Source organism: Capricornis sumatraensis, chromosome 1, assembly GCF_032405125.1.
Source record: "Capricornis sumatraensis isolate serow.1 chromosome 1, serow.2, whole genome shotgun sequence".
NCBI classification, from domain to species: Eukaryota; Metazoa; Chordata; class Mammalia; order Artiodactyla; family Bovidae; genus Capricornis; species Capricornis sumatraensis.
Genome location: NC_091069.1, coordinates 103,817,579 through 103,845,481, shown reverse-complemented (window position 1 = coordinate 103,845,481; position 27,903 = coordinate 103,817,579). Strand labels below are relative to the sequence as shown.

Here is a 27,903-nt window from a genome sequence, read left to right as displayed (position 1 = left end):
CACATGGTTTCTCCGTCATTTTATTAAAACATGTGACTCAAAAGGAACTACAAAGAACATGCCTCAAAATGCTGTACAGGGTTTGTGCTCGACACCTACAGACACTAGAGCCAGGGTGTGGATGGCAAGGGAGCCGGGGGAAAGCAGGAGGGCGGGGTGGGCCCAGATCTCCTCCACTGAGGTCCCATACGCTGCACACACCCCTAACTCGGGCTCAGCGCTCCTCTCTGTGCAAGAGTGAATGCCTCTGGACTCAGTCTGAGTCACTGTCTGTCTCTGCTTCTTTCACATCCACGCTGAATTTGTACTCCTGGTCGCACCCCATGTAAGCGTCACTCATGAAATACAGGGTGTAGTTGTGGGCGCCAGTGGCCGGGGCCACGAAGTCGAGTTTCACCTGGAGAGAGCAAGCACAACTCACGGCCCGCTCAGATACCTGCCCCCTCTCGCAACCCGCTGGGGCCAGCGGACACACTCACCTTGGCCTTCTGCTGCAGGGTCAGCCTCTTGATGGAGATGAGACTGTTGGACTTGGCGTCTCCGATCACCACCCACCAGCCCTCTTCACGTTTCTGTAGTGACCAAAACCCAACAAAGTCAGTGTGTAAAACCTGATGGCTGTGACACCAGGCAAAAAGTTACAAAGACAGGAAACCAAAAAGCAAGCTTCCAGAATTTTCGTACCAAAAGACAACTGGATACAGGGTTTTAAACTAAGGCTTCTCATGTGGACTCAAGTTTTAAGCAGACAAGTGAACTCATGTGTTGGTTCTGGCTCACTTCCTTGTCCCAGAGTACCTCCTCCCGCTTAGTGCCCGACACTAGGTCCAAGACTCCACTATCAGACATCTAGTCTTTGAGGCCGGCAGCTTTGAGTTCCTCAGAGACCCTTTTAGGTAAAAGGCAGCCATGTCAGAGGACAAAAACATGTCAACGTGAGGTGAGCCTGCCAGCAGAGTGGATCCAAAGTAGGCCTTGTGCCAGGACTTCCCTCAGGAGCCAGTCACCTAAATTGCCTTAAAGCAAGAAAACTACAGACTTCCACAAAAGGCACTCACAGCCCCCAAATTAACCCCCAGCTTTGTGGCATCATCACTGCTCTAGACCTCCCCACGCTGACGACTAGGTGCCCACACAGCACAGACCCTAGCCAATGGCAGGGCCTCGAGGGGACCCCAGGAGGCCAGTTCCAGCACATACCTGCGGGAAGAGAGGCGCAATCACAGGGCCCGTGACTTCCTCCTCCCGCTCCAGCTGCACCAGCACGACGACTGGCCCGCCACTGTGGGGAGACACCCGGGGCACCATCACAGCTGTGCCCGCTGGGGGCGCACCTGGGGCGGCGCACCTGGCCCGCGTGGCTCACCTGCGGATGGCGTCCTTGTCCACCACCTCATAGGACAGCTCGATGTTGGGGTAGCGGTTACAGAAGCGGGCCACGTCTGCGATCTGGCTGTCCGACAGCTGGAGCAAGGCGTTGCGCTCTTCGTCCTCCATTTCCATGATGTCGAAAACACTCTCCACCCCCTGGGTGGGCATCAGAGAGGTCAGGGAAGGAGAAGGCAGAAGACCGCAGAGGAAACGCTCCGGCGACTCATCCTTGGCCAGGTGACTCCATGAGTACTCTAAACTTCCCTCCCCAGTGACTCCAGGCCAGACTCCAGCCAATGGAGCGAGTCCACTGGCTCCACAGAGTGGCCATTTTTATTCCCATGCTATCAGATCATCCAAAGAACACAGCTCACAACAGTCAGGCTCCCTGGCGCCTTCCTGGGTAACACCTTCAGAGAAGCCAAAACGAGACGCCTCCCCTCCCACAACCACCCCCAGCACAGGATGCCTGGCCTCCAGACTTGGCCACCCAACACTGCGATGCAGGCCCAGCTCACCTTGTCTGTGCAACGTTTGATGTGCTCAGAGGTGAAGTGCGGCAGCTGTTTCAGGTAGGAGTCCTTGGACCACATGGCTTGGGTGGCCATCTGGGCCAGCTCCATGGCCGCCAGGGCCGGGCTGAGCCACCCGTTGCTGGAGAGGACGTCCACACAGGCCTGGATGAGCCGGATGGCCTGCAGAGGGCCCAGAGAGCAAGAGTAGGCATGGGCACTGCTGCCGCACGGGCCGCCCAGGCCTCCATGCCCGCGGCGCCCTGCCTCCATACCTTGCTGAGGATCTCCTCTGTATCTGACTGCAGCTCGGCACTCAGCTGCATGCGGGACAGGTGAGCCTGCAGAAGCAGGTTGGTCTTGACGTGCGGATCGTTGAACTTAGGGTTATTCAGCTTGTGGGGGACCTTCTGGGCCAGCTGGAAAGCGGAAGAAAGAGCGGTTGGTGAAGAGACCCGCACTCAGGCCCAAAGCACCACCCGCCCCAGGCCCACAACCATTCCACGCTAAGGGGGAGACGATGGCTGTGGGTGGTGGGGGTTGAGATGTGTGTGGAGTGTGTGAGGGAGCTCAGGGCGGGGGAGTGGGTGTTTTCCTGACCCGAGAACGGGATCCTGTGCTCTGGGTATGGGGGCCGAGTTTCACGCGGCTCGGAAGACGCGCTCCAGAAGCCAAGACACGCTCACCTGCCGCAGGAGGTTGTCCTCGTGGTGCCGGATGGGGATGTTCTCATACTCGGCCGCGTTGGAGATGATCTCGATGAGCCCTCGCACCTTGGTCTTGGCGTTCAGGGACATACTGAAGAGCTCTGAGAGAGGAAAGAAAGGACATTTGGAGGAGTCAAAGCAGGCAGACGAGAAGCAGAGTTAACCGCTGGGCAGGCCCGGCTCCACCCTGCAAATGTGTCCCTCTGACAAGCACACGAGGCCCTGGAAGTCTCGTCATGTCGTCCCCGTGGCTGCAGGCCCTGCCGGCCCTCACCGATGGTGGTGTAATTGATGTAATAGTAGGCGGCGATCATGCCCAGGTTCAGGGGCGCCACGTCCATCTCGTCCTCGACGCTGATGCACTTGGACTGCTCCAGGTCACTCAGGGTCTGCTCCACGAGCTCCGACAAGTGGTCAGACAGGTGACGATGGGAGATGCCTGTGAAGGTGACAGGTAAACAGGGGTGTCCCAAGGAGACAGTGAATGAGGGCTGTGCCAACCACCAGAGGAAAAGGCGTGCAGCGCCGCCACCGACCCTGCAGGTTGTAGTAATTGGGGTTCTGCGTCATGCGGCGGTACAGGAAGGTCCAGGTGAGGTAGTCCACGGCATCCTGCTTGTTCTCAATGGTCTTGGTGACGATCTCGGCATTGAAGTGGTCATGCATGCAGTGGTCCAGGTGAGACTCCACCGGCAAAGGCTCATACAAGAACTTCTTGAAGAAATCCTATGGGAAAGAATGTCAATGACGTTACAGTACACAGTCAATGACAGTACAGTCACAGAGAAAGGCCAAGGGCAACTATGGCCGCTGTGCAACAGGCACGGCTCATACGAAACGAAGAAACCAGCTGCACAGACAAGGTGAGCTGGGTCTGGACCTGGAGAGCTGGGTATGTTTGCCGGTTCCCCCGGCATCTCTGGTTATTTCTACCCTGGAGAGCTGGGTATGTTTGCCGGTTCCCCCTGGCATCTCTGGTTATTTCTACCCTGGAGAGATGGGTATGTATGCCGGTTCCCCCTGGCATCTCTGGTTATTTCTACCCTGGAGAGCTGGGTATGTTTGCCGGTTCCCCCTGGCATCTCTGGTTATTTCTACCCTGGAGAGCGGGGTATGTGTGCCGGTTCCCCCTGGCATCACTGGCTATTTCTACCCTGGAGAGCTGGGTATGTGTGCCGGTTCCCCCTGGCATCACTGGCTATTTCTACCCTGGAGAGCGGGGTATGTGTGCCGGTTCCCCCTGGCATCACTGGCTATTTCTACCCTGGAGAGCGGGGTATGTGTGCCGGTTCCCCCTGGCATCTCTGGCTATTTCTACCCTGGAGAGCGGGGTATGTGTGCCGGTTCCCCCTGGCATCTCTGGCTATTTCTACCCTGGAGAGCTGGGTATGTGTGCCGGTTCCCCCTGGCATCTCTGGCTATTTCTACCCTGGAGAGCTGGGTATGTGTGCCGGTTCCCCCTGGCATCACTGGCTATTTCTACCCTGGAGAGCTGGGTATGTGTGCCGGTTCCCCCTGGCATCACTGGCTATTTCTACCCTGGAGAGCTGGGTATGTGTGCCGGTTCCCCCTGGCATCACTGGCTATTTCTACCCTGGAGAGCGGGGTATGTGTGCCGGTTCCCCCTGGCATCTCTGGCTATTTCTACCCTGGAGAGCGGGGTATGTGTGCCGGTTCCCCCTGGCATCTCTGGCTATTTCTACCCTGGAGAGCGGGGTATGTGTGCCGGTTCCCCCTGGCATCTCTGGCTATTTCTACCCTGGAGAGCTGGGTATGTGTGCCGGTTCCCCCTGGCATCACTGGCTATTTCTACCCTGGAGAGCGGGGTATGTGTGCCGGTTCCCCCTGGCGTCTCTGGCTATTTCTACCCTGGAGAGCTGGGTATGTGTGCCGGTTCCCCCTGGCATCACTGGCTATTTCTACCCTGGAGAGCGGGGTATGTGTGCCAGTTCCCCCTGGCGTCTCTGGCTATTTCTACCCTGGAGAGCTGGGTATGTGTGCCGGTTCCCCCGGGCGTCACTGGCTATTTCTACCCTGGAGAGCTGGGTATGTGTGCCGGTTCCCCCGGGCGTCACTGGCTATTTCTACCCTGGAGAGCTGGGTATGTGTGCCGGTTCCCCCTGGCGTCTCTGGCTATTTCTACCCTGGAGAGCTGGGTATGTGTGCCGGTTCCCCCTGGCGTCTCTGGCTATTTCTACCCTGGAGAGCTGGGTATGTGTGCCGGTTCCCCCTGGCGTCTCTGGCTATTTCTACCCTGGAGAGCTGGGTATGTGTGCCGGTTCCCCCGGGCGTCACTGGCTATTTCTACCCTGGAGAGCTGGGTATGTGTGCCGGTTCCCCCAGGCGTCACTGGCTATTTCTACCCTGGAGAGCTGGGTATGTGTGCCGGTTCCCCCGGGCGTCACTGGCTATTTCTACCCTGGAGAGCTGGGTATGTGTGCCGGTTCCCCCTGGCGTCACTGGCTATTTCTACCCTGGAGAGCTGGGTATGTGTGCCGGTTCCCCCTGGCGTCACTGGCTATTTCTACCCTGGAGAGCTGGGTATGTGTGCCGGTTCCCCCGGGCGTCACTGGCTATTTCTACCCTGGAGAGCTGGGTATGTGTGCCGGTTCCCCCTGGCGTCACTGGCTATTTCTACCCTGGAGAGCTGGGTATGTGTGCCGGTTCCCCCTGGCGTCACTGGCTATTTCTACCCTGGAGAGCTGGGTATGTGTGCCGGTTCCCCCTGGCGTCACTGGCTATTTCTACCCTGGAGAGCTGGGTATGTGTGCCGGTTCCCCCTGGCGTCACTGGCTATTTCTACCCTGGAGAGCTGGGTATGTGTGCCGGTTCCCCCGGGCGTCACTGGTTATTTCTACCCTGGAGAGCTGGGTATGTATGCCGGTTCCCCCTGGCATCACTGGTTATTTCTACCCTGGAGGAAGGTACACTGAGCCCCAAGGGCTGAGCAAGGCATGAGGAAGACAGACCCGGCCAGAGGATTAAGATCTCAATACACAAGAGTCAACAGCAGCAACAAAAATCAAAGGCTACAAAATTCTACACAGGGAAAGGCTTGTTACAAAAGCAATGTGGAAAAGAAAAGAAGACAGAGAGAACATAAGGAAGTAAGTAAAGACGCCTATGGAGAGAGAGATTAAAGAATCTGTTCCGAGGCCCAGGCTCGGAAGCCCATGCCAGAGGCCAGGGCTGACCTTCTTGGAGCCCTGGCACATGATGACGCAGCGGCCCTCGTCATCCTGCAGAGGGCGGTTGGCGTGGCCCACCATCTGCAGAACGTCGTAGATGGGGTAATCCACGTACCTGGAGACAGAGGGAGAAGAGGACTCAGGACACTGCCTCCCTGAAAGTCGAAGAATAAAATGCAGATACAGGGAGACGTGGAGAATCCCAGCAAACCTCTGTGAGTGTGCTCAGGCCCTAGTGTCACAGGTTATCTATACATCAGTTTAGTTTTCAAGTGTTAAGAGTCAGGACTTTGTTGCTCAGGTCTGTGAACCAAAGGTGTTAATCCATCTAATGTGTGTGTGTGTCTGCTCCCTCATGTCCATCTCCTTGCAACCCCATGGACTACAGCCCGCCAGGCCCCTCTGTCCATGAAATTTTCCAGGCAAGAATACTGGAGAGGGCTAACATCTCCTCTTCCAGGGGATCTTCCCGACCCAGGATAGAACCTGTGTCTCCTGCATTGGCAGGTGGATTCTTCACTGCGCCACCTGGGAAGTCAACCCATCTAACGGCAATAGCCAGATGACTCCATATTAAAGCATTTTATATGTAAGGCAGGCTCCCAAACCTCACAGCCATATAGTTCATGAGTGATCAAGTCCACCCCACTCAAATCCAAACCTATAAGCAGGTTCAAGCATCAAAAATAAGTCTGCACAAATAAAACCCTAGCTGGGGTGGAATCTCAGCTAGCTATTTATTTCCCTAACACCTTTCCTTCACAACAGTGACCTTCTGGATCTGCAGAGGTTACGCTCATCTTAGGAGAGAGGGGCCTGTTAACGCACAGCACGCTGGACTCACGCGTGGATCTTGCCATTGTAGTACTGGGTGTCCATGATGATCACCAGGTGGGCGGCCACGTTCATGCCCCAGCAAAGACTCCGAGAAGCGACCACCACCTGGATGGCCCCTGAGCGGCAGAGGGGGGGAGCAGACTGAGCACAGGGCCCCCGAGTGGGGCAGGACCCGCTGCCTCTGGGGCAAGCAGTGGCGCACCCTGCTCTACACTTCGGAACTCAGGGCGACGCTGGGCGGGGACAAGGTTTCAGGACTAAGGCTAACGCGGTACTGCAGGAGGGTCTGCCTGTCACTGCTGCTCTGCTGGGGGGCTACCCTGCAGGAAACGAGGTCACCCTGGAACAGACCCCTGAGTCCAGAGAAAGTCAGGCTCACATCCCTGCCTGCCAGGCAGGCTGTGCCGACTGGAACATGCTTCCACCAACTCAGCCCCAGGCTGGCCAGTCCATGGCAGCAAATGGAGTTCTGAGGGTGCCCCACACGAGGCAGATTCAGGACTCAGAGTGACAGCAAGTGATTCTGGCAGGAGCACTGCCACTGCGGCTCCCTGAGCACCGTTAAAAGACTGCTCCGCACGAAATGCCTAACGTCGACGAGACGCACAAGCACACAGCCACCCCAGGGAGACACAGAATGGACTCCATCTCTAGAGCCCAACTACCCTGCTGGGTCTGCATCCATGGAAAATTAGGTCTAGAGGCCAAAGGTCCAGGTCTAAAAGCCCAGGCTCGAAAGGAGCACGACCTCACGTGCCTGCCTGCTTTCTCCTCTCCCAAGTAGGTGGTTCCACCTTCATCTCAAGGACATTAAGTTCAAATAAAAGATGAGAAGCATTATGAGAATGACGGGTGTGCCTGCTGCCGAGAAACATCACCCACACGGGAAAGTGTGCTCCACGCCCCGCTGACCCCTGGAGCTGGTCTCACTCTGCTCCTCGAGGCCTGCTCTCTACCTGAGCTGAAGAGCTGCTCCACCAGACGCCGCTCCAGGGGGCTCAGCCCCTCGTGCAGGTAGCCCACCCCGTTCAGCAGCGTCTCCTTGAGTGTGCTGTCACTCAGCTTCTCCAGGTATGGGATCAGGTCCTTCTCAGTGCAGTGCAGGAATCTGGGTGGCAGGAGCGCTGACTCAGCCCGGAGCAAGGCCACCCCCCCAGAGCCCCTCCCAGGGGTGCTTGCTCAGGACCCAGCCAGGCGGGGGCTGCCCCACCGCACACACGGCACCTGGCAGTGGGCCGCCCACCTCTGGCGCTGGATGTCAGCTGCGCATGTGGTGAGGATGTCGATGGCGGTGAGGCGCGTCTGCTTGCGGGAGGGCACGAAGACGATGACGGGCTTCTTGGGTGAGTGCTTGGTGATGGCGTGGTACACGGGCTTGGCCATGGACAGCAGGCGAGTCTGCGTGTGGCTGATGTTGAAGCCCTGAGGCCGGGGAGGGAGAGGTTAGGAGCCCGGGGAAGCTGGGCGGTGGGGCCGCGCGGGAGCCGGAAGCGCGGGCCCCACCTGGATGTGCAGCTCCAAGGGCACGGGGCGCACATTCGGGTGGAAGTTGAAGGTGGAGGTGGCGCTGCAGCCCAGCCAGTGGGCCACATCCTTCGCGTTGGAGAGCGAGGAGCTGAGAGCCACGATGCGGATGGGCCGCTCGATCTGGGAGGAGATGTAGCGCATCCGGGAACAGATGACCTCCAGGACAGGCTGCGGAGAGGGGCGGCTGGTCACTGCAGGCCTGGGTGCCCCGGCCTCAGCCCTGAGCGCCTCCGTGGGCAGCCCAACGTCCTCGAGAGATCTCCTAACTCCCGCTTGTGATCAGGGCTCTCCCGTCTCTGGGGGCACCTCTCCCCAGCCAATCCCCACTAACCTATGCTGGTCTCAAAAGCACCTACTAAAAAATCTCAGGTCCTCCTTTTGAGACAAGGGGACAAGCAGAAGCAGCCCCCATCTGTGGCGGACACGTAAGGCCCAAGGGCCAGGGCTACAGCGAGGCCAGCCGTACCCCATTCTCGCCCCCGATGAGGTGGACCTCGTCCACCACGAAGAGGTTAATGTTCTGCACGTTCTTGCGCTGCTTCCACCGCCGGGAGAGAATGTCCCACTTCTCGGGTGTGCTGATGATGATGTTGCCTTTGCCCAGGAGCTTCAGGTCCGTGCTGGTCTCCCCCGTCAGGAGCACCACCTTCTTGCTGAGCCTGTCCTGGAACTTCTCATACCAGTCCATGTACACCTGGCAGAAAGACGTCAGGGCCTCAGCATCAGCTCATTCATTTGGAGAAAAACCTGAGAGGCCGAACACAGACACCTGTCGCCCTTTAGATCTCAACCGACTACACCAAGTGACCGGAGAGCTTTCCTTTAGAGTGCAAAGCAAGGAAGACGGCCCCCAGCAGGTAAAGCCTGGCCCCAGGTAGCGCTGCAAATTTTAGGGCTCTGAGAGACCTCAGTCTGGACTCAAGATGAGGACGGCTTCTGGGAAAACGCACACAGGACGCACCTGTTCGGCCAGGGCCTCCATGGGCGTGATGTAGACACAGCGGCCCTCCGAGTTCTGCAGCAGCATCCGCAGGATGGCAAACTCCGCACAGATGGTCTTCCCGCTGCCCGTGGGGGCCCCCACAAACACGTTGTCATCACTGTTGTACACTGTGTTGAACACTGAGAACCGACAGAAAGGCAGTGAGACCCCAAGGGAGGCTTGACAGAAGCCATGTGGGAAAACTCTGCCCACAGGTCCAGAGGCAGCCAGCAGGGGTGAGGGAATGGCGCCCCCACTGCAGGCAGGCCTGCGCCTTCTCTCCCTCTCACCTGCCTCTCCCAACACGAGGAGGAAAGAGACCCCGGTAAGGAGCTCAGGTCTCCTGGAGGTCTGCAGGAGGACGCAGGAGCGAAGGAGGCCGGGGCTCCCTCCTCGCTTCTCCATCGGTCTTCTCAGCGACCAGGGCGCCAACCCGGAGGGGCCCGGCTCCCCACCTCTGGCCCTCCGAGCCCTGCCCATGCCTCCTGGGAAGCAGCTAATACAGAGCGAAGCTGAACATCTAACCCCAGCCCTCACACTGGATAAAGCCCAATCCCACTGTTCACTAGGGTCTCCATCGGGGCGCCTCTCTCGTTCTCCATTCCTCACCCACAGAACAGGACCGAGACAGCAGGGTCTCCAAAGGAGAACCATGCATAGCATCGGTGGGAGCAGGGAACCACTCGGGCTGCACCCAGCCCAGAGAACCTGAACACGGGGCGTGCTTTGGGAACACAGCTGTCATTTCAAGCAGTGAAGCGGAGGTGGCCTCAAAGCCTTCCCACTCTGGCTCAATACTGGAACCTCCCAAGCCTGAGAAACAGCCGTGCACCATAAGACCTGCTCGACCAACCCTCTGCAGGGAGACGTACGATGACGTGAAGCAAATCTAAGTCACCAAGGCCGGCTGAGGACAGAAAACGCCCTGGCTGCTCCCACAGTTGACGCTGAGCTCCCACACCTGCCAAGCCCCTGGGCGCCCCCTCCCTCTCTTCCTGCAGAACCTACCTGTCTCCAGGGGACCTTTAAGTGTCCCCAAAGGAACTGCCCCCCTGGAAATGCAAACACCTACCCTGGGTCTGGATGGGGTTGAAGAAAGGAAACTTATCCTGGTAGAGGCTCTCAAAGGCACTGTTCCTCAGGGCAGACACAGGCAAGGGCTGAAGGTCTAGCAGCTCAGTTGGGGGCGGGTACTTCTCTGGCAGGATCAGGTGCCGGAAAGAGACGGGCAGCTGGGTCTCACAAGCTGCCAGGAGAGAAATGGGAAGGGCTGTGAGTGCGCTGGAAACCCCAAGGCAGCTCGTGTGTCCCTCTTCCCAGCTAAGGCCAGCCCAGCACAAGGGGCTAGATCTCCTCTAAGAGCCCCAAGGGGAACCTGGCCCTGGGGACCCCACGGGCCCCATGGAGCAGGCGTACTCACAAAGCCAGCGGTCAGACACCACACGGATGAAGTACTGAGGGGGCAGCGGCTCAAAGACGGGCACGAAGAACGTGATGAGGTGCTCGTCCTGGGCATACTTGGCCTTGAGCAGGAAGTACTCGTGGTGCAGGATCACCTCGCTGTCCACGTCTTCCACAAGAATCCAGAAGGCCTCCGACGAACCGTGGACCTGCCCACCCAAGCACGAGGGACGGGAACATGAGCCGAGGGGTGGGCAAGGGGGACTTAGCCTCCCGCCCCGCTCGCCGCCAGGCCCCGAGGCCTGCCCCCTGGCGCTCCCGGCCGGACCTTCTCGTCCCACTGGAAGTCGGGCGTGACGGTCAGCTCCACCTTCAGGGTGGAGCGCGTGATCGGCTGCAGGTGCACCGACAGCTCCAGCTTGGGGAAGAGGTGGACGTACTTGTGGATGGTCTTCCCCATCTTGGGCATGCGGATGAGCTCGCCTGCGAGGACACGAGGGCGCACACAGCTGCAGCCCAGCCGGATGGCCGGTCTGGCAAACCCAGCCCTGAGGGAAATGGGTGGGTTCTACTCCAGGCACGGGCTCTTCCCTCCACTCAGTGGGGCTCAGCGGATTCAAAACTCCGAGACCAAGGGCAAGGAGCCCAGCACTAATGGCACAAGACACGCAAGCACAGGGCTTGGGGCCAGGAACAGGGAAGCGGGCGCAGGGAGACATCCGAGCTGTGCAGATGAGGAGGGAAAGACGGCTCCCCACACACCTATCTCATTGTGATTCAGGTCGTACAGACGCTCAAAGGGAAAGTTCTTCTTCTCAATCTTCTTCACAACCTCCTCAGGGAGTTTCCGGAACTGGCGCAGAGGGCACATGGACTGCCACCTGTCCAGGAAGGAAACAGGACCTTCTTGGTCTCAACTTCTACCCTGGTGCCCACATCACACGTCAGGGTGTGCTCTAAGGCTTTCCCAGCAGGCCCTCAGCCTGAGGACCCCCAACCCAGGACCAGCTTCCAGCCCGCTGGGACTTACATGCGTTTGTCAATCATCTTGCAGAGGTTCAGGGTCTTATCTGTAAGCTGCGCCCAGCCTCGGTTCAGGACAATTTCAAAGATGGCCCGCATCAAGCGGCCAGCCGACTGGGGAAGAGGAAGCATTTCCTCTGTTAAGTATCCACTGTCCCCAGACCTAATGAAGCCGCTCTACACACAGTGTAATCACCTCGAGCTTTGATGTAATCAGACACATCAACTCAAAAACCAAGTCCCCCAGAGACGCTCGGGGACACGACAGAAATGGGGCTTGAGCTCACAGCCCAGTATTTAACGTACTGTTCACTGCATGACTTTACAGTTTTTGGCCCATTTAGCATTTAGGATCCTAGCAAGTGAAAAGATGCTAGTGACTTGCCCTGAGGAAAAGACAGAGTAGCTAACAAAGCCTGTGGCCATCTCTAGGTTTATTTAGGAGCCCAGCAGTTATAGTGGGAAGCGCTTCTCTGCAGAGAAGCAGACATGTGGAGCCTCCCAGATCTCTCTGATGGCCTCACCTTCCCAAGAGCTCAAGATGAGCAAATCAGAGTATCCACACCATACACACAGCAGCCAACAAGCCAGCTGAGGCACAACTCAGCATTCTTCTCCCTCGCTAGTATCGGCCTCCTCTCTACCAGACACACACGGCACACAGGGGATCGGAGCGTATCAGGGCAGTACAACCCCACCCGCACCTGAGTAACGTAGACCATGTCGGCCATCAGTGCAAAGCCCTCCAGCTTCAGCTGCGAGATGAAAGCCTGGAGAAGCACGTTGATCTGGAAAAAAGCAAGAAGGAGGGCGATCACTGAACCATCCAAGGTGAGTAACGCTGCTGCTCCGGGCCTCCGTGCCAGGTAAGATCTAAAGCTCTTCATCTACAGACACTGAGTAACTGATATTCCATGCAAAAAGAAGATGTGAGAAAGATGCAGAGACTGGGAGAAGGGAGCAAGTTACGAAGCACAAGCCCAAGTTCCAGGCTCATCTTTTAGAAGATGAGGAGAATCACCTGACTCTGTCCCGAGCAGAGAGGAGCTGGGCTCACCTTTGCACTGGGCTCCTCAATGCTCTCCTTAACGGGGATGGGCACCCTCTCCAGCAACTTCTGTAGCTCCAGTTTCTCCTCCTGCCACAAGCAGGACGCAGGTCAAGGAAAAGCCCAGAGATCAAGGAGAGAACCATCCAGCAACCTGGTGGTGAGCACCAGCTTCCCGCTTCCACATGCTGGGTGGACTCACCTCTCTCACAGTGATGTTCTTGAACTCTGAAGACAGCGAGAAGACTCTGAAGAGCTCAATCTCGCTCAGGGTCGGCTTTAGAAGCTGGTTGTAAGTCTGCACCGTGTCGTTGGTGATGTAGTAGTGGCTGGCTATGCGGCCCAGTTCTGTCACCTAAGAAGAAGGAAGACTCAATCACGGCCGATCGCTAACGAACAGTGACCTCTCACTGTGGACAAGAGAATGAGCTCAGAGCAATACAAGTGCCTGGCTCGTGTGCGAGAAGAAAGACGGCACACAGATTTCCCTGGTGGTCCAGTGGCTAAGACGCTGAGCTCCCAATGCAGGGGGACCGGGTTCAGTCCCTGGTCAGGGAACTAGATCCTGCATACCCCAGCTAAAAGATCCCCCGTGCCACAACTGAAAAGATGCCACATGCTGCAATGAAGAGCAAAGATCCTGTGTGCTGCAGCTAAGACCTGGCACAGCCAAATAAATGTATTTATTTTTAAAGAAAGATGGCCCAATAAGCTGACCTACAGTGACCTGATGCCCACTGGGAAGAGAGCGCAGAATCACCTACCACAGCTCAAGATACAGAAAGGAGGCACCGGCAGGTTGTACACCACTTTAGAAGCTCCTAAGTTCAAAGAGCACAGTCCAATACTGCCTGTTTTTCCGCCCTTCCAAGCAAAGGGTAAGTAGACAGGCAGGCCTCCAATCAAAAAAGAAAGCCATCTGAAAGGCTGTCTCCAGGGGCTGCAACTTTTGTGGGGATCTGTGCCTCCCTCCCGGGGCCCACTCACCTGGAAGTTGCCCGTCTTCTTGTCGTACTTGACCAGGTTGTTCTTATCCAGCATCAAGGCAGCGGTGTGAACCAGATCCAGTCGGCGCTGGTCTAGCAGTGGGTCTCCCTTGAGGTCGTCGTGAGAGATGCCATAGAGGGTCGGGGACCGGAGCATGCGGATGTACAGGTAGGCGTAGCCCAGCCAGTTCACTGCATCCTATCAGAGACAGAATGCGGGTCTCTGCATGCAGAACTGACGTCCACATGAAAAGCTCCCATGGAGGACTTCAGAATTAATTCCCAACTATGAAACTACGTCTTACGCTGCCTCATGAATGTTCATGATATTTCGTTCTTTAAGAACACAGTCCTTACTGAGATTTTGGCGACAAGGGGAAACTGTCGCAGACCCGAGAAGCCTGAAAGCACGCTTACACGGAGGATGTGGCGCCCAGGGCTGGAGGGCCCAGGTGCCGATGCCCTGGCCCCTCTGGAAAAGGCCAGAGGCGCTGAGCGCAGAGGCTGCCCACCTTTGCGTTCTGCACATTCCCCAGCACGACCTCGGCGTTGAGCATGTCGGGCAGCTTGGACACCATCTGGCTCTCAATGGGAAGCTGCTGGTTGAGCAGCGACAGGTAGTACTGCAGCTCCCCATGGGAGGTGATGAGGATGCCTTCGCCCTTGGTGTCGTACTGCGGCCGGCCTGCTCGTCCCAGCATCTGGGTGGAGACAGCAACCAGAGGGCCACGGCTCAGAGCTTCCGGCTCCTGACTCCAGGCTCCTACGCCACAAACCTCACCCTCCACCTGCCACCTCTGGGGTATGCTGGCATCTTATACACAGCATACTTTTCCCATAAGAAAAAACTCAGAAGCTCCATACTTGCAGGATGTCCAGCGCTCCTAGTTCAGTCCAGCGGCCCTTCTCCGGACTGTACACCTGGGTGCCTTTGATGATGACGGTGTGGGCAGGGAGATTCACACCCCAAGCCAGGGTTGCTGTGGAAACTAAAACCTACAGACCCAAGGCAAGGCAATAAGAAAATCAGACCTTGCCACCAAGGGTACCTATCCTCAACTTCTCTAGGCACCTGGACTCAGGGCGTCTAGTAGGACTGAGGTTGGTCCCGTACTTGTCAATGAAACGTCGGAGTGAAGAGGAAAGGAGTCTTTGGGTTCCTCATCTCTTCCAGAATCAACATTTCAAGGCTCTAGAGACACTTCAAGAGGCAGTAATGCAGACCTATCTGAATCAAGGTTGCGCTTAGTCACTCAGTCGTATCCAATCCTTTGTGACCCGATGGACTGCAGCCCACCAGGCTCCTCTGTCCATGGGTTTCTCCAGGCAAGAATACTGAAGTGGGTTGCCATGCCCTCCACCAGGGGATCTTCCCAACTCAGGGACTGAACCCAGGTCTCCCACATTGTGGGTGGATTCTTTACCATCTGAGCCACCAGGGAAGCCCAAATCAAGGTTACTAGACAATTAAAACTACAGACTCTCCTGAGAGAAGGAATGAACAAGGTCCTGACTTTATGAGCCTTTTGTGACAGTATCTGGAGTCACCCACACCCTGGCTTTGCTGTGCTTCTCAGACGCTTTCCTAAACTTCCTCAGCTTCCCTCATGTATGATGGGAAGAGCTGGGAGAGGCGGTGTGAAGTTCCACTGACTGTACCGACCACAGCCCTCTGACCTGGGCCACCCGGGCCAGAAACAACAAAGCGCCAGGCACAAGCACGCGGCCCAGTGCCCAACGTTTCCAGTCTCCTCGCCTGAGCTCTGCCCACCCTCACCTGGATGTGTTTATCTGCGAAGAGGTCCTCGACAAGTGTCCGGTCAACTCTGGTCATGCCCGCGTGGTGGATAGCAAAGCCATAGGGCAGCAGGTCCTTCAGCTCCAGGTTCTGGGCAGCAGAGAAAGAACAGGTGAGGAAGTGAGCCTGCCAGAGGGGACTCTCCTGGAGAGGAAGCGAATCCCCTCAGCCAAGACGCTGCCCCCTCGCCTAGTCCACAGAGACACAGGCAGTCACACCCTGCCCCATGAAGCAGTACCGCCAGGCAGCCCTGGAGGATGGCCTGGCCGACGCGGACTGAGCCAGCGACCGGGGAGGAACGAGGGACCCGGGCCTAACCCCCTCACCTTGCACTGCTCAGCTTCTGTCCGGAGGACCTCTGTGGAGGCCGAGCCCTCTCTCAGAAAGAGACCCAGCGTGTCCTTCTCCAGGCACATGTCCCGGATGGCCCTGGCCGTCTTCCCGGTCTCCTTCCGGGAGTGCACAAACACCAGCACCTGCAGAGGGGCCACAGTCAAGGGGCACCACTCCAGCAGCCACCCCCCCGGCCCGGGGAGTCGGCAGCAGGGAGCAGAGGCTGCACCACTAGCAGGCCAGAGACTGAGGTCTTGAAGCAGGGAGATGGTAGGAGCGCACACCGGCCTGGAAGCCTAACAGAGCCCTCAAGGCCCTAAGCGAACAAATCTGGCTCATGACGAGGACGAGGGTCCTGTTACTAGGAAACCCAACTAACTCCTAACACCCTGTCTTTAATAGCAAGTTTAAATATACTATAGGTGAGAATTCAGGAGTCTCAATTAAAAATTTGTGTGCAGGTATCTGATGAGATTCTAAACAGTTAAGAAACATAACAGGCACTGGCCTATATAAGTGGACTTAGTAGAAAACTAGCACCATTTGCAGGAAATAAAAGCCATCCAAGTCTTTCTTGCCAAGGAAAGATTTGTCTCTTCCTCTAAATCCTTATGCTTCTTTTTTATGAGACAAAATACACAGTGTTCAACTAAAAAATTACATCACACTATCCAGCAAAATGCCCTTTCACTAAGTTTCCATTTTTATCTTGATTTTTAGAATATTTTTAGTGTAAGCCACTCAAATCTTTCATGGAAGAACCCCTGATGATCTAGATAGACAGACTGCTTATCTGTGCATGGGGATTCCTTTTCTGGGCGTTTTATAATTACAGATTCAGTTTAATGGTTATAGGACTATTCATGTTTTACCTATTTCTTCAAGGCTGTTTTGCTAATTGGTAGTTTCTGAGACTAGCTCACTTCTTTAAGGTTGTCAAATTTAAGTGTAAGGCTGTTCACAGTATTCCTTTAACAGCCTTACAAATTCAAAGGTAAGGGATTCTGCAGTAATATCCCATTGCATTTCTGGTACTGGTGATTTGCTTTGTTTTTTTCTTTGTCTCTATCAGTGCTGCCCAATTATCAGTAAGTCAAAAATTCAAAGAGGTCAGGAGAGACAAGAAACCACGACAGACCTGATTTTTTCCAGCATGTTCCATGATTTTTTCATAGACAATTTCATTCATGATTTGGAAACGCTTGATGGCTTTCTTCTCCGTGATGCCCACATATGTCTGTTCTAGAGGCACTGGGCGGAAGCTAGAAGTTGAACAGTCAAATCAGTAAGACTTTGGCACAAAGCACTGAATAAAAAGTCCTTTTCACTGCCAGGGAGTGACAGGCCTCTTTTAGGATTTGTACCACATCAAAACCAGGGCCACTCTAAAACTCGAATCTAACAGAGCTCCTTGGCAAAGAAGGAAGACATCAGGAAGGTCACCCTGCTTAAACTTCTTCCCGTCTCTTCTTTTACCTGTTGTCAAAGTAGAAGAGGCCCTTGGCAGGATCTACACGCAGAAAGGTGGCCACATCTTCATAGTTGGGGAGGGTGGCGCTGAGGCCAATGAGGCGGACATCCTCCTGGGTCATCTCAATGTTCCGGATGGCCCTGGCCACCAGCGCTTCTAGGACAGGACCTCTGTCATCGTGGAGAAGATGGATCTCATCCTGAGGGATGGGAGGGCAGCAAATTACCTTTGGGACCAGAGAAATGAGGGCCCCTTTCCTGAGAGTAGTCCCGTTTTCTAAGTACATAACTACCACTGCAAATGAAGAGGACAAGAGAAGGGATCCCAAGCCAGGGAACCTCAAAGGATGAGACAGTATTCACCGTGAAACATCCCAGCAAACGTGCTCTGAGCATGAGCCGCTTTGCTCCAGTTCAGTGAACAATGCGTTACGGTCAGAGAAATCTGACACTTGGGTAAATGAATTCCTAGCTCACCTCAAAGACAGATTTCTTTACTAAAAATGAAGCTTCTGATGAGACCAAATTTGTATCAAATTAAGTTTCACCTCTAGGCAGTTATCTTTACCAAGAGCAAACAATATGATGTATCAAATAAAGAATAAAGGCGGTACATCCCAAATCTCAGCAGGCATTCAAAGCATATGGAGACCTTACTAAAATGCAGACTGTATTTCAGTAGGTGGGAGCACGGCAAGGGACTTTGAATTTCTAACAAGACTTTGAGTAGCAGGCTCTAAGCAGGGGTCGGCCAACTTTTTCTTGAAGGCCAGAGAGTCAACATGTAAGGTCTCCTTTCTGCTTCCCGGAAAAACCTAAAGAAACTACTCTTAGACTGTCGCTCCTCCCTGGGGGCTTCTGAGTATTCAGAACACCGTATTCTGACTCCTACTCATTCCCTCTGAGAAGGGATTACTTATAAAGCCCTTTTAGTTCTGGGAACATGCAAGCAGCTTTCTAAATTGTTTACATTTATTTCAAAATATTTCAGACATAAAAAGCCACAAACGATACGGCAGACATCATGCCCCTGCTGGGAAGTGTTTCCACTTCGTGCAGACCCTCACTTCGCAGAAAGAGCAACGCTGACAGCAGCTGCCGTTACAAAGGCCAGTGACTGGGGACAGGCCCTGAGGAACACAGCGTGAGAGCCCGGCAAGCCCTCCTTGCTGGTCGGTCTCCACATCCGCACCAGGGCGCCCTGCTCACCAAGATGACGAGCCGCACGAGCTGGGTGTAGGTGCGTTCCCCGCCCTTGCGGGTAATGATGTCCCACTTCTCGGGGGTGCAGACGATGATCTGGGTGGCGCTGATCTCCTCCTTACACAGCTGGTGGTCACCAGTCAGCTCCGCAACGGTGATGCCATATGTGGCCAGGCGCTGGGTGAAGGAAAGGCACGTCAGGCAAGAATGCTGGGGGGCGGGGTGGGGGCCGGACTCCACAGTCTCTGTGAAGTCTGAGTGCAGGGTGTTAGAGGCAGGCATCGGCCCTTCAGAGAAATATCAAGTGTATGAGATCAGTGATATGAACGCTCATTTCTAAAACAAATCTGGACTTCCCTAGTGGTCCAGACGTTTTGACTCTGTGGTTCCACTGCAGGGGGGCTAGGTTTGAACCTGGTTGGGGAACTAAGATCCCACATACCACACAGCATGGCCAAAAGATAAAAATTAGTAACATTAAATAAAGATTATCTGGGAGCTCTACACACAAGAGGGGGAAATGGAAGCTTACAGGAAACAGACCTGGAGTAACATCAGGTCTGTTACCAAGCACTCATGTGAGCATTTCATAAATATTCCAATAATGCAAATGAATCCAGCTGCAGAAAATGGCTAAGAGGAAAAGTAAAAAAATAGTAAACCCTTGTTAAAGCCCAAAATAGACCCAAGACTTTCTTACTTCACAAACACTCTATATGGGTCAAGCTCCACCTTTGAAGGAAGAAAGAAATACCACATGAGGTGTTCTGGAAATGCAACAAGAATGTAAGGCGAGAAGCAGAGAAGCACCAGAGCTGTCCCCAGGACTTTGAGAGCTGCACCCAACACCTGGAGGGAAGTTCTGCCCTCTTACCTTTCCAAAACTGCCCACCATCTCCTGCACCAGAGACCGCATGGGGGCGATGTAGATGATCTTGAAGTCGTCCACGTTGATGGTGCCGTCCATGTTAATGTGCTTCCCTATCTCTCGGAGCATACACATCAGGGCCACGTTGGTCTTCCCAGCACCCTAGAGATAGGGACCAGAAGGCCTGGTACCTAGTATACTCACTGCCCCAACTTCCAAGGGCTTATCACCAAAACAGAGTGTGTCCGGGGAATTTTATCTTACCATTTAACACCTCTTCCGCCAAAGGATACAAAATTAAGGAGTAAGGATGGAGAAGAACCTAAAATATATATCGCTCTCCACAAGAAAAAGGCAGGCAGGGCAGTCCTTACTGTAGGAGCGCAGAGCAGCAGATTTTCATCCGTCTCCAGGGCGGCACGGTAGAGCTTACTCTGGATCCGATTCAGCGTTTTGAAGCCCTCAAAGCCAGCCTGGGCATACTTGGGCAGCTTCTCCACTGGAAGAAGTTGCTAGAAAAAAGAAAGGTTGTGTGCATCTTATTAGCAACATCCCTGAGCAGACCATGGCTTTGCAAGATTACACTTCCTGGAAAGCTCCGTGTGTAACTCTCCTCTGAAGGTCAGACCAGAGAGACCAATACTGTCCCCTGGGCTCAAAATCAAAATGGGAAACCCGGCAGCAGCTTCCACCTCTGAAATAAACCTACAAGACAAGTAAAATCTACAAGACAAGGCTACGCGGAATGGGTTGCAATACAAACTAGAAGGGAGGCCAAGTGAGCAAAATACTGAGAACAGCAATTCCCTCACTTCTTCAGAGCCGAAGGGCTTGGGCTTCAGGGCAGGCACGTGCACCTCTTCATAGCCCTTGCGCTGGCGCCGGAAGGACCCGTCAGGAAGCTGGCAGCGTTTGTTGGCCATAAAGTGGCTCCCCTGGGTAAATACAAGGTCCTCCAAGTCCAGAACCTGCCGTGGAGCCAGTGCCTGGGAGTATGCGAAGAACAAAAACACACAGGAAGTGAGCAAGCTGCGCAAACGAGTCTCCACCCTCCACGGCCTTGGACATGACCCTGGTCCCTACCTCTCCGCCCTGGTCCAGATCCATGGTTTCCAGGTCAGTGTCCATCCGGGACTGACGCACTCGCTCTCTGCGGGACCGTTCCTCCTGGGGTGGGGAAGACAGAAACAATAGCAACAGTTCATCACCACCCCAGCTTCTTGTCCTTTTCAGTCCCTTAGCTGAACTTGACTCATAGGTACTGACTAGCAAGTCCTAAAACAGACAGATGGCCCTTTATGTTCAGACACCTGCCATGGGGACCACCAGAATGATGATATCAAATCACTTTCAAGGGACTATACATAGTCTAGAGATCTCAAAAGTCAACATTCAACATCCAGCACCAAGGGCTACCCGTGAGGGGCAGAGTGTGGGTTCTGTGTTCAGCAAACACGTGTTGTGTTACTGTGCTGTCGCAGACACGACTTATTGTGTGAACAAAAAGAGGAAGACCCAGGTGCTGGTGATGACAGCAACCGGTCAGTGGTCTCTCAACCACACCAGGGTGAAGTCACTGGTTCCATTCTGCACCGATGACCACACTCAGAGCATCTGGAGAAATACGTCACTTCTTCAACTTCCTCCTTTAATAGGAATTTGGCTTTATGCTATAATCTTTTAACTGGTGTCTCTTTTCCAAAGTGAACACTCTAGCTCAGCAACTGGACAGACAAACAACCCAGCCCTTACCCGGATCAGATCCTCCTTCTCCGTTTCGTGCAGCTGGTAGAGGAACTTGGACAGCTCTGGGTCAGCCTCCATCTTTCCCATGATCCTCTCCTTTTCAGCTTCACTCTGGGCACTGGCCAGCAAGGTACAGTACAAAACTGCCGACAACAAGAGGGAAAAAGGAAGATGAGATATAAAAACGACCTTCAACCTCGGGGTAGAAAGGAAAATGACCAAGTGGGCTGTGAAAGCAACACAACCTCCATCTCTCTCTCTCTCTCACACACACACACACAGACAGAAGGATCCACAATCTACTCACTCATCATCCTGTGCTGCCGCAACACCTTGATAAAATCAAAAGTGTTGAAACCGAGGAGCAGAACCAGCTGGTTCTCACACTCCCGGTCGTCGCTGGCCGTCTGCAGAGAGAAGGTAACACCATGATTAAGGCCACAGCCACCCGCTTCCTACACTGCCCCATCTCCTAAGCTACACGGGACACAAAAACGGAATCCTGGCCGTACCTTCAAAATCTCCAACACCTCATCTGCTTTCTTCTGGGACACGATAGCATCATCGTAGAAGCGACTGAGCTGCCGCTGAAGCCAAAAGGCATCAATGTCCCGAGGGTGCAGATCCTTCTTCTTGGAACTCATCAGTTCCCCTGAAGCCACAAGCTACGAAGGAACCAGGCGCTGGGCTCACCCTGCTGTCCCTCTGCCCCAAGCGCTTTCTCACCGTCCTGCAATAAAGCTCTGCAGCCTACCCACAGCCTACCCTCTTCTGAGGGCTTTCTGATGAGAACCACGGGATGGGGGGGGGAACTCTGCTATACTGAACTCAGAAGCACACCAACCCAAGATTTCATCAACACATGCCTTTCAGAAGCAGGCTGCATCGACATATATACAATACGTGGGTAAAACAGACAGCTAGTGGGACGCTGCTGTCGAGCACAGGGAGTTCGGCTCTGTGCTCTGTGATGACCTAGAGGGGGTGGCATGGGATGCAGGGTGGGAGCAAGGCTCAAGGGAGGGGACATGTGTACACATATAGCTGATTCACGCTACTGTATAGCAGAAACGAATACAACATTGTAAAGCGATTATCTTTCAATTAAAATAAACAAACCACTTACATGGCGGGGGGGAGTGACTGAAATCTTACGAAAATCAAGACACTACACATTTATTACAGCTCACCCTATAAAAGGGTAGCTCAATAAACACTACATAAGAGGACCAAGGTACGGGAAAAAGTGCTACACCCAGAATTCACCCGCATGGCGGCAACAGGCAAGAGTCATCTACACTCACATTAGCTGAGAGGGTGCAGCGCACCACGGCCTCATCCCCTTCCATGTCGTCGTCAGATGCCTCTTCACGAACCTCCCCGTACACATCTTCATCACCTTCCTGTGGAAAGAGCCCCAACCCCAGCGCGTGATCTGAAGCTGATCCCGGCATCCCCAAAGAACCTCTCCCTTGCGTCTCACTTAAAAGTGCACTCCAGGGTTACAGCAAAGGCGTGTGCGGTGAAACCAAGCTTACCGGAAGCAGGGTCAGCCTCACCTCAGAGCACATTTAATGGAAGAATACAGAAGCACGCACGGGAAACCACACAGTGACCAGGAGTGTGGAGACCACACTTCACGTGCTCACTACTGTCTTTACTCACACTGTACTGTGTACTGAGCACAGGGTCATGTTCAAAGCAAGTCCTTGATAATAAGCATTTACTCTATGAATAAATGCTCTCAGCAAAGCATTCTTTCAATTTGTTGCTACTTGAAATCATAAAATCCTACTAACTATTGCAGGAGGGCATTTAGCAGTCTTCTGTTTCAATCATCTCATCTGATAGATGGAGACACTGAAGCAAAATGACCTCCCTGAGATACAAGATCAAAACTCAGCCCTCTTGGCTCCCAGGTCAATGCTCTTTCCTGACTCTCCTGTGCAATCCCTTCAACCTGTCCTAGTTTATGACACTGCAAAGTCAGCATTAATGATCAGGAGCCAAACGCACCCACTGAGAATTCAAATGCAACTCTGCACATTTCTGTCAAGTGTTCCACTGGCCCCTATTTTTATTTATAGTCAAGAAATCCTAATTAGATGGGAAACCTCAGTCGCTGCTGCAACTGTCACTGAAACAACCACGCTCAAAACACAGGCACGTTTTTGGGCAAACGTGCATTCTTTTGAAACGGGCAGTAGTGCTAAAAAGAAGGAAATTAGCACAATATGGTGAAAAAGCACTGAAACGTGACAGCATATTCCGCAATGAAATAGACACGGTACTTTTTTCTTTTTGCTGATCCACTTGGTTTATCGTCAATTATCATACAATTAATGTAAGTTCAAATTTGCTTTACAGTATCAAAAGATAACCACAACAATTTCTCAGCAAAATACTACTGACGCCCAAGTCTGACGTCCATACACCACCATAAAACTTATCTGGCTTAAGTTAGGTAGCTTCTTTACGCTAGAAGTGGTCCCCTCACCATAACAATTTAAAAGACTAGTCTGAGTGTGTTGATCACTTACCTCCTCATCAGACTCAAACTGTACATTCACACCATATGTCTCATCAATGTTGTCGTCTGAAATAGTGAGGGATTAGAAAAAGACGACAAGGAGCAGTTAGTGAAATGAGGCACTTGGGAGCTAATTTCCCCCCCTAACTGCCTGACGTGCCTCCCCTCAGGACAGACCTAAGGTCTAAAGACTCACAAATGATCAACAACAGAGGGTCTTCTGCGCTGCCACCCTGAGGCTTGCTCCAACCTGCCAGCTTCAGACACAGCTCTGCCTCCTCAGCCACGTGCACCCCACCCCCATCCAGGCGCTACCCAAGTTTTCTCCCACATCCCATACAATAAAAGGGTTTCAGAGTAGAAATGGTGGCTGGAATCTAGGGATTCTGGTCTCCACCAACCATAACTCCTCCAAAAACACCGAATAGGATATGGGACCCTTTTAAGGCATCTTTCAGCTGCTTTAATGACTGAGGCTAGAAGATCATGTTGAGGGGTCAACAAGCAGCCATGTAACACAGTCTGGACACCAAGAGCTCCTTACCCATATTCTGGATCTCCTTGTCTCCACCATAGTCTGTGATCTTTTTGCCCAAATTTACTAGCACATGGTATCTGGTATCATCTGTCTGACCGAGCAGCAGATCAATCTCCTTTCTCCTTTCCTTGTCCCGAAGCTTTTCATTCTTTAAAACAGCGAGAACTTCATCTGCTGCCCCACAAAGAATATCACGTGGCTGGAGGCAAAAAAAACCCAACTTAGACGAGACCAAGAACATGACTGATGGGCTTTACACAACAACAGGATGTGGAGAGCCATGTCTCTTAAAGCCTGCATACCAGGTTCTGATTATTTTCACTGAGGTTAATGTAAAAATGCCACCAAGGGTCACACAATTGAAGGGAGACCCCTCTGCTTCAAAAAAAGATTACAATCAAAAAAAGAAGGGGGACTTCCTGGTGGTCGAGTGGTTGGGACTCCACACTTCCACGGCAAAGAGAAAGGGTTCAACCCTTGGCTGGGGAACTAAGATCCCACAAGCTGTACAATGTAGCAAAAAAATAAATAATTTTTTTTTAAAAAAGACAGAGCTTGCACAGCCATCTGCCACATTCCTCTAGATGACAGAGGCACTTGGCAGTCCCACCCTGGCCCACCGAGCTTTTGGTAATTCTTTCTCCTCACCTCCTCTAGCAACCACCTCACCAGAGTCTCTCAGAGACTCGCAGAGGGCCTTAATCTAATCACAGACAATCTTAAGACCGCAGATTCCGAATACAGACTACGTGGGCTCATACCCTAGCTCTGCTAAACACTACTTCCATGACTTGGGAAAGTTACTTAAGTATCCTTTGCCTCACATCTCTCCAGCAAAATAAAAAATGAATATTAATAGCACCGGGTCACAGAGTTAACAAGACTGAAAGAGAGAACACACATAAAGTGCTACGTCATGTAAAGTGAACACCAGCCACTTCTGCATATTGGTATGGCCCACACAGGAAAAATCCACAAACAAGGTTCCTCTGGGGCCTCCTAGCTATGACTTCCTCCCTCTCCAAAAACACATGGCTCCACCTTCGGGCTGCCTTACCTGGTCCCCAAGGGCAGCCTGGATGAAACTCAGCAGCACTTCATAGGTCTCCCGGGTCTCCTTGGTCTTGGGCTTATAGATGATGCCCACCATCTCATCGATGCCCTCTGAGAGCAGAGTGTAACCCTTCATCTTGTTGATGTCGTGCCGGTCCTCATCACGCTTTCTTCGCCTAACAAACACACAGTATGACACTGAACAGGTAGAACCTTCCCTGTTAATGGTAAGACTAAGGCAAGCCCACCCTCCTCTTCTCAGCTTCATGATTCACAGTAGTATTTAAAACCACAAATGTGTGCCTCAGCAAATGATGCCCATCGGGCCTCAGTCACTTGCAGCAGTATCCCTACGGGAACACAATAAGAGCAAGGGAATCCCGTCATCCTCTCACTAGATGCACTGCATGCTATGAGACATCCTCCCCGTTCATTTAAAAAGACAACCCTTTCTACTTTGTATCACAACATTATATGATCGGATTTGACTAGTTTTCATCCCTCAGACACATCTTCCTTTCCCTGCCAGAGAACTGAAGCTCCAAAGGAATCTACTGCCATTGATTCCTGGAAAAGAAGTCATACTCTGCAAAATGGAGGACCAATGATATGTAACTCATCGCAAATGTAACTGCTTTAATCAAAACTGGACCTATGAATTTTTGAGACTTCATCATGGGACAGACGATGATCAGGTTCAAAGGATAACCGTGAGATAAAGTTCAATGATTCTTTAAAGTCTGGAAAAATATCCCCCTTCCCCAAGGTAAAAAACCAACTAAAAAGCAAAACAAAACACCGGCCTTTCACGCTCAAATGGTAGTTTATAACAACAAAAGAAAAAGCAGGCAACAGCAAGCCAAAGAAGTAGCGGAAAGTGAGTAATAGAAGGAAAGAGTTACTCTCACAAGAGTTTACCAAGCGTCTTGAAAATACCATGAAGAAAATTAAGATCTCTCTATGGATGTTATGACCAACCTAGGTAGTATATTCAAAAGCAGAGACGTTACTTTGCCGACTAAGGTCCGTCTAGTCAAGGCTATGGTTTTTCCTGTGGTCATGTATGGATCTGAGAGTTGGACTGTGAAGGCTGAGCGCCGAAGAACTGACGCTTTTGAACTGTGGTGTTGGAGAAGACTCTTGAGAGTCCCTTGGACTGCAAGGAGATCCAACCAGTCCATTCTGCAGGAGATCAACCCTGGGATTTCTTTGGAAGGAAAGATGCTAAAGCTGAAACTCCAGTACTTTGGGACCTCATGAGAAGAGTTGACTCATTGGAAAAGACTCTGATGCTGGGAGTGATTGGGGGCAGGAGGAGAAGGGGACGACCAAGGATGAGATGGCTGGATGGCATCACGGACTCGATGGACGTGAGTCTGAGTGAACTCCAGATGATGATGGACGGGGGGCCTGGCATGCTGCAATTCATCAAGTCGCAAAGAGTCGGACACGACTGAGTGACTGATGGATGAGAAACACATGCTGGAAAAGGGTCTAAAAGCTGTTTTCCACTTCAGGTACACTTGTTAAGGCCAAAGAATCTTTCCATTCTTATGTTGTTACCTTCACTGAGTTGTCTTAATGCCACTGATGGCTCATCCTGCACCAAGCAATTCAGCAAAACCACTGCTCAAATACCAAGGGAAAATGGATTCTGCATCTGAAGAAAATCATTTTTTCCCTTTGATACTCACTTAGCTCTTCTTTCCTCTTGCATCTGTGGTTTGGTTCGTTGAGCCTTATCTCCCATCCGGGTGCCCTCCAGCTTCCCAACCAGGGACAGCACTTCTCCTGTGGGTTCATCCCGGCGGGTCCGGTCAATGAGAGAGCGATCAGCTTGGAGGACAAGATTCGAGTTCTGAAAAGACCACAATATTATTGAAGCTTTGAGGTAAGCAGGACTCAACTATATCACAGGGATGCCAGCTGACAGCAAAGGGAGAATCTAAGCGACTAAGTGTCGATAATCACTAGTCGAAATAAAAAGATGTTTTCCTTGAGAAGCGCATCCTATGATCGCGCATGAGCAAAGGGCAAACAAATCAATATAACAATCACTGCTTCTAATACTGCTCGTAATAACTCCCACGTGGGAAAAGTGTCGGGCACGTTGGGGATGACACATGGAAGGGGGCGGGAAGAGCGCTGCCGGGACTGGGACAAACACTCCTCGCAGAGCTCTTGGCCCATGCCGAGCCCCAATCACCAGTGGGGTCATTCACATCGCCGTGTACCCCCACCTTCGCCAGGTTCTGATTTCTCCTCTGCTTTCGCGGTTCTCGCGTATACCTTTAGACTGAAAACCCCCTTCCTCAGCCTCCCGCTCCCTATCAGACTCCCCCCCCAGAGCCCTCTGCCGAGCCCATACGCACCGCTTTGTACTCGTACTGCAGGCTACGGGCGGTTACATCCGCCATGGCCGCGGCTGCTCAAGAGTCTCAGAGCTCCGCTCCCCGCACCACACGCTAACGAACGGTGCCGGAACGAAGCAGGAGGGGCGCACTTCGGTCGAAAGAGAGAGAGCAAGATGGTTTCCCTTCCCCTTTCGGGTCGGACGCCGGAAGTGCAGGCGGGAAATAGACCGGGCGCCTGCGCTCCGATTTGGGACCGGCGAATCCTGGTACCCTCGAACGATGGTTCCGGAGCCACGGCCCGTACTCTCCTGGGCTCTGGCCTTCGGCTCCCAAAGACTTCCCACGTCAAGCGAAACGTATGTCTGCTTAGCACCCCATCCTGTCCCAAGTGCTCTTCTAACCCCTTTTTCCTCTGGTAACAGTCCTAT

The 27,903-nt window shown here is 53.2% G+C and overlaps 1 protein-coding gene across 1 annotated transcript; it reads right to left on the bottom strand.

Annotated features, from left to right (window-relative positions):
* Positions 1 to 25: 25 nt before the first annotated feature.
* SNRNP200 (small nuclear ribonucleoprotein U5 subunit 200) lies at positions 26 to 27,654 on the bottom strand. Its single transcript, XM_068975763.1, has 45 exons — positions 27,494 to 27,654; positions 26,816 to 26,979; positions 25,126 to 25,297; positions 24,075 to 24,267; positions 23,541 to 23,596; positions 22,305 to 22,403; positions 21,513 to 21,665; positions 21,308 to 21,407; positions 21,007 to 21,143; positions 20,338 to 20,421; positions 20,067 to 20,240; positions 19,629 to 19,766; positions 19,261 to 19,416; positions 18,393 to 18,563; positions 17,190 to 17,383; positions 16,852 to 16,975; positions 15,707 to 15,856; positions 15,360 to 15,470; positions 14,447 to 14,578; positions 14,095 to 14,283; positions 13,584 to 13,781; positions 12,799 to 12,951; positions 12,606 to 12,686; positions 12,253 to 12,336; positions 11,556 to 11,662; positions 11,288 to 11,406; positions 10,854 to 11,008; positions 10,545 to 10,734; positions 10,197 to 10,370; positions 9,104 to 9,264; positions 8,609 to 8,836; positions 8,119 to 8,310; positions 7,859 to 8,037; positions 7,572 to 7,723; positions 6,623 to 6,731; positions 5,785 to 5,893; positions 3,127 to 3,316; positions 2,865 to 3,029; positions 2,570 to 2,691; positions 2,159 to 2,302; positions 1,890 to 2,066; positions 1,367 to 1,527; positions 1,201 to 1,282; positions 480 to 572; positions 26 to 397 (listed from the first exon to the last, which is right to left on the bottom strand). The coding sequence occupies exons 1-45, from the start codon at positions 27,536 to 27,538 to the stop codon at positions 254 to 256; spliced, it is 6,411 nt and encodes a 2,136-aa protein (XP_068831864.1). The 5' UTR covers positions 27,539 to 27,654; the 3' UTR covers positions 26 to 253.
* Positions 27,655 to 27,903: the final 249 nt, after the last annotated feature.

Bases quoted from the DNA above. Each gene is read 5' to 3' on its own strand.
- SNRNP200 (XM_068975763.1), bottom strand. From the start codon at position 27,538: ATGGCGGATGTAACCGCCCGTAGCCTGCAGTACGAGTACAAAGCG. The intron at 8,311-8,608 runs GTACGGCTGGCC...CCCTCTCCGCAG, and splicing joins TCATCGGGGGCGAGAATGGG to CCTGTCCTGGAGGTCATCTG. The intron at 3,317-5,784 runs GTCAGCCCTGGC...TCTTTCCCATAG, and splicing joins TGTGCCAGGGCTCCAAGAAG to GATTTCTTCAAGAAGTTCTT.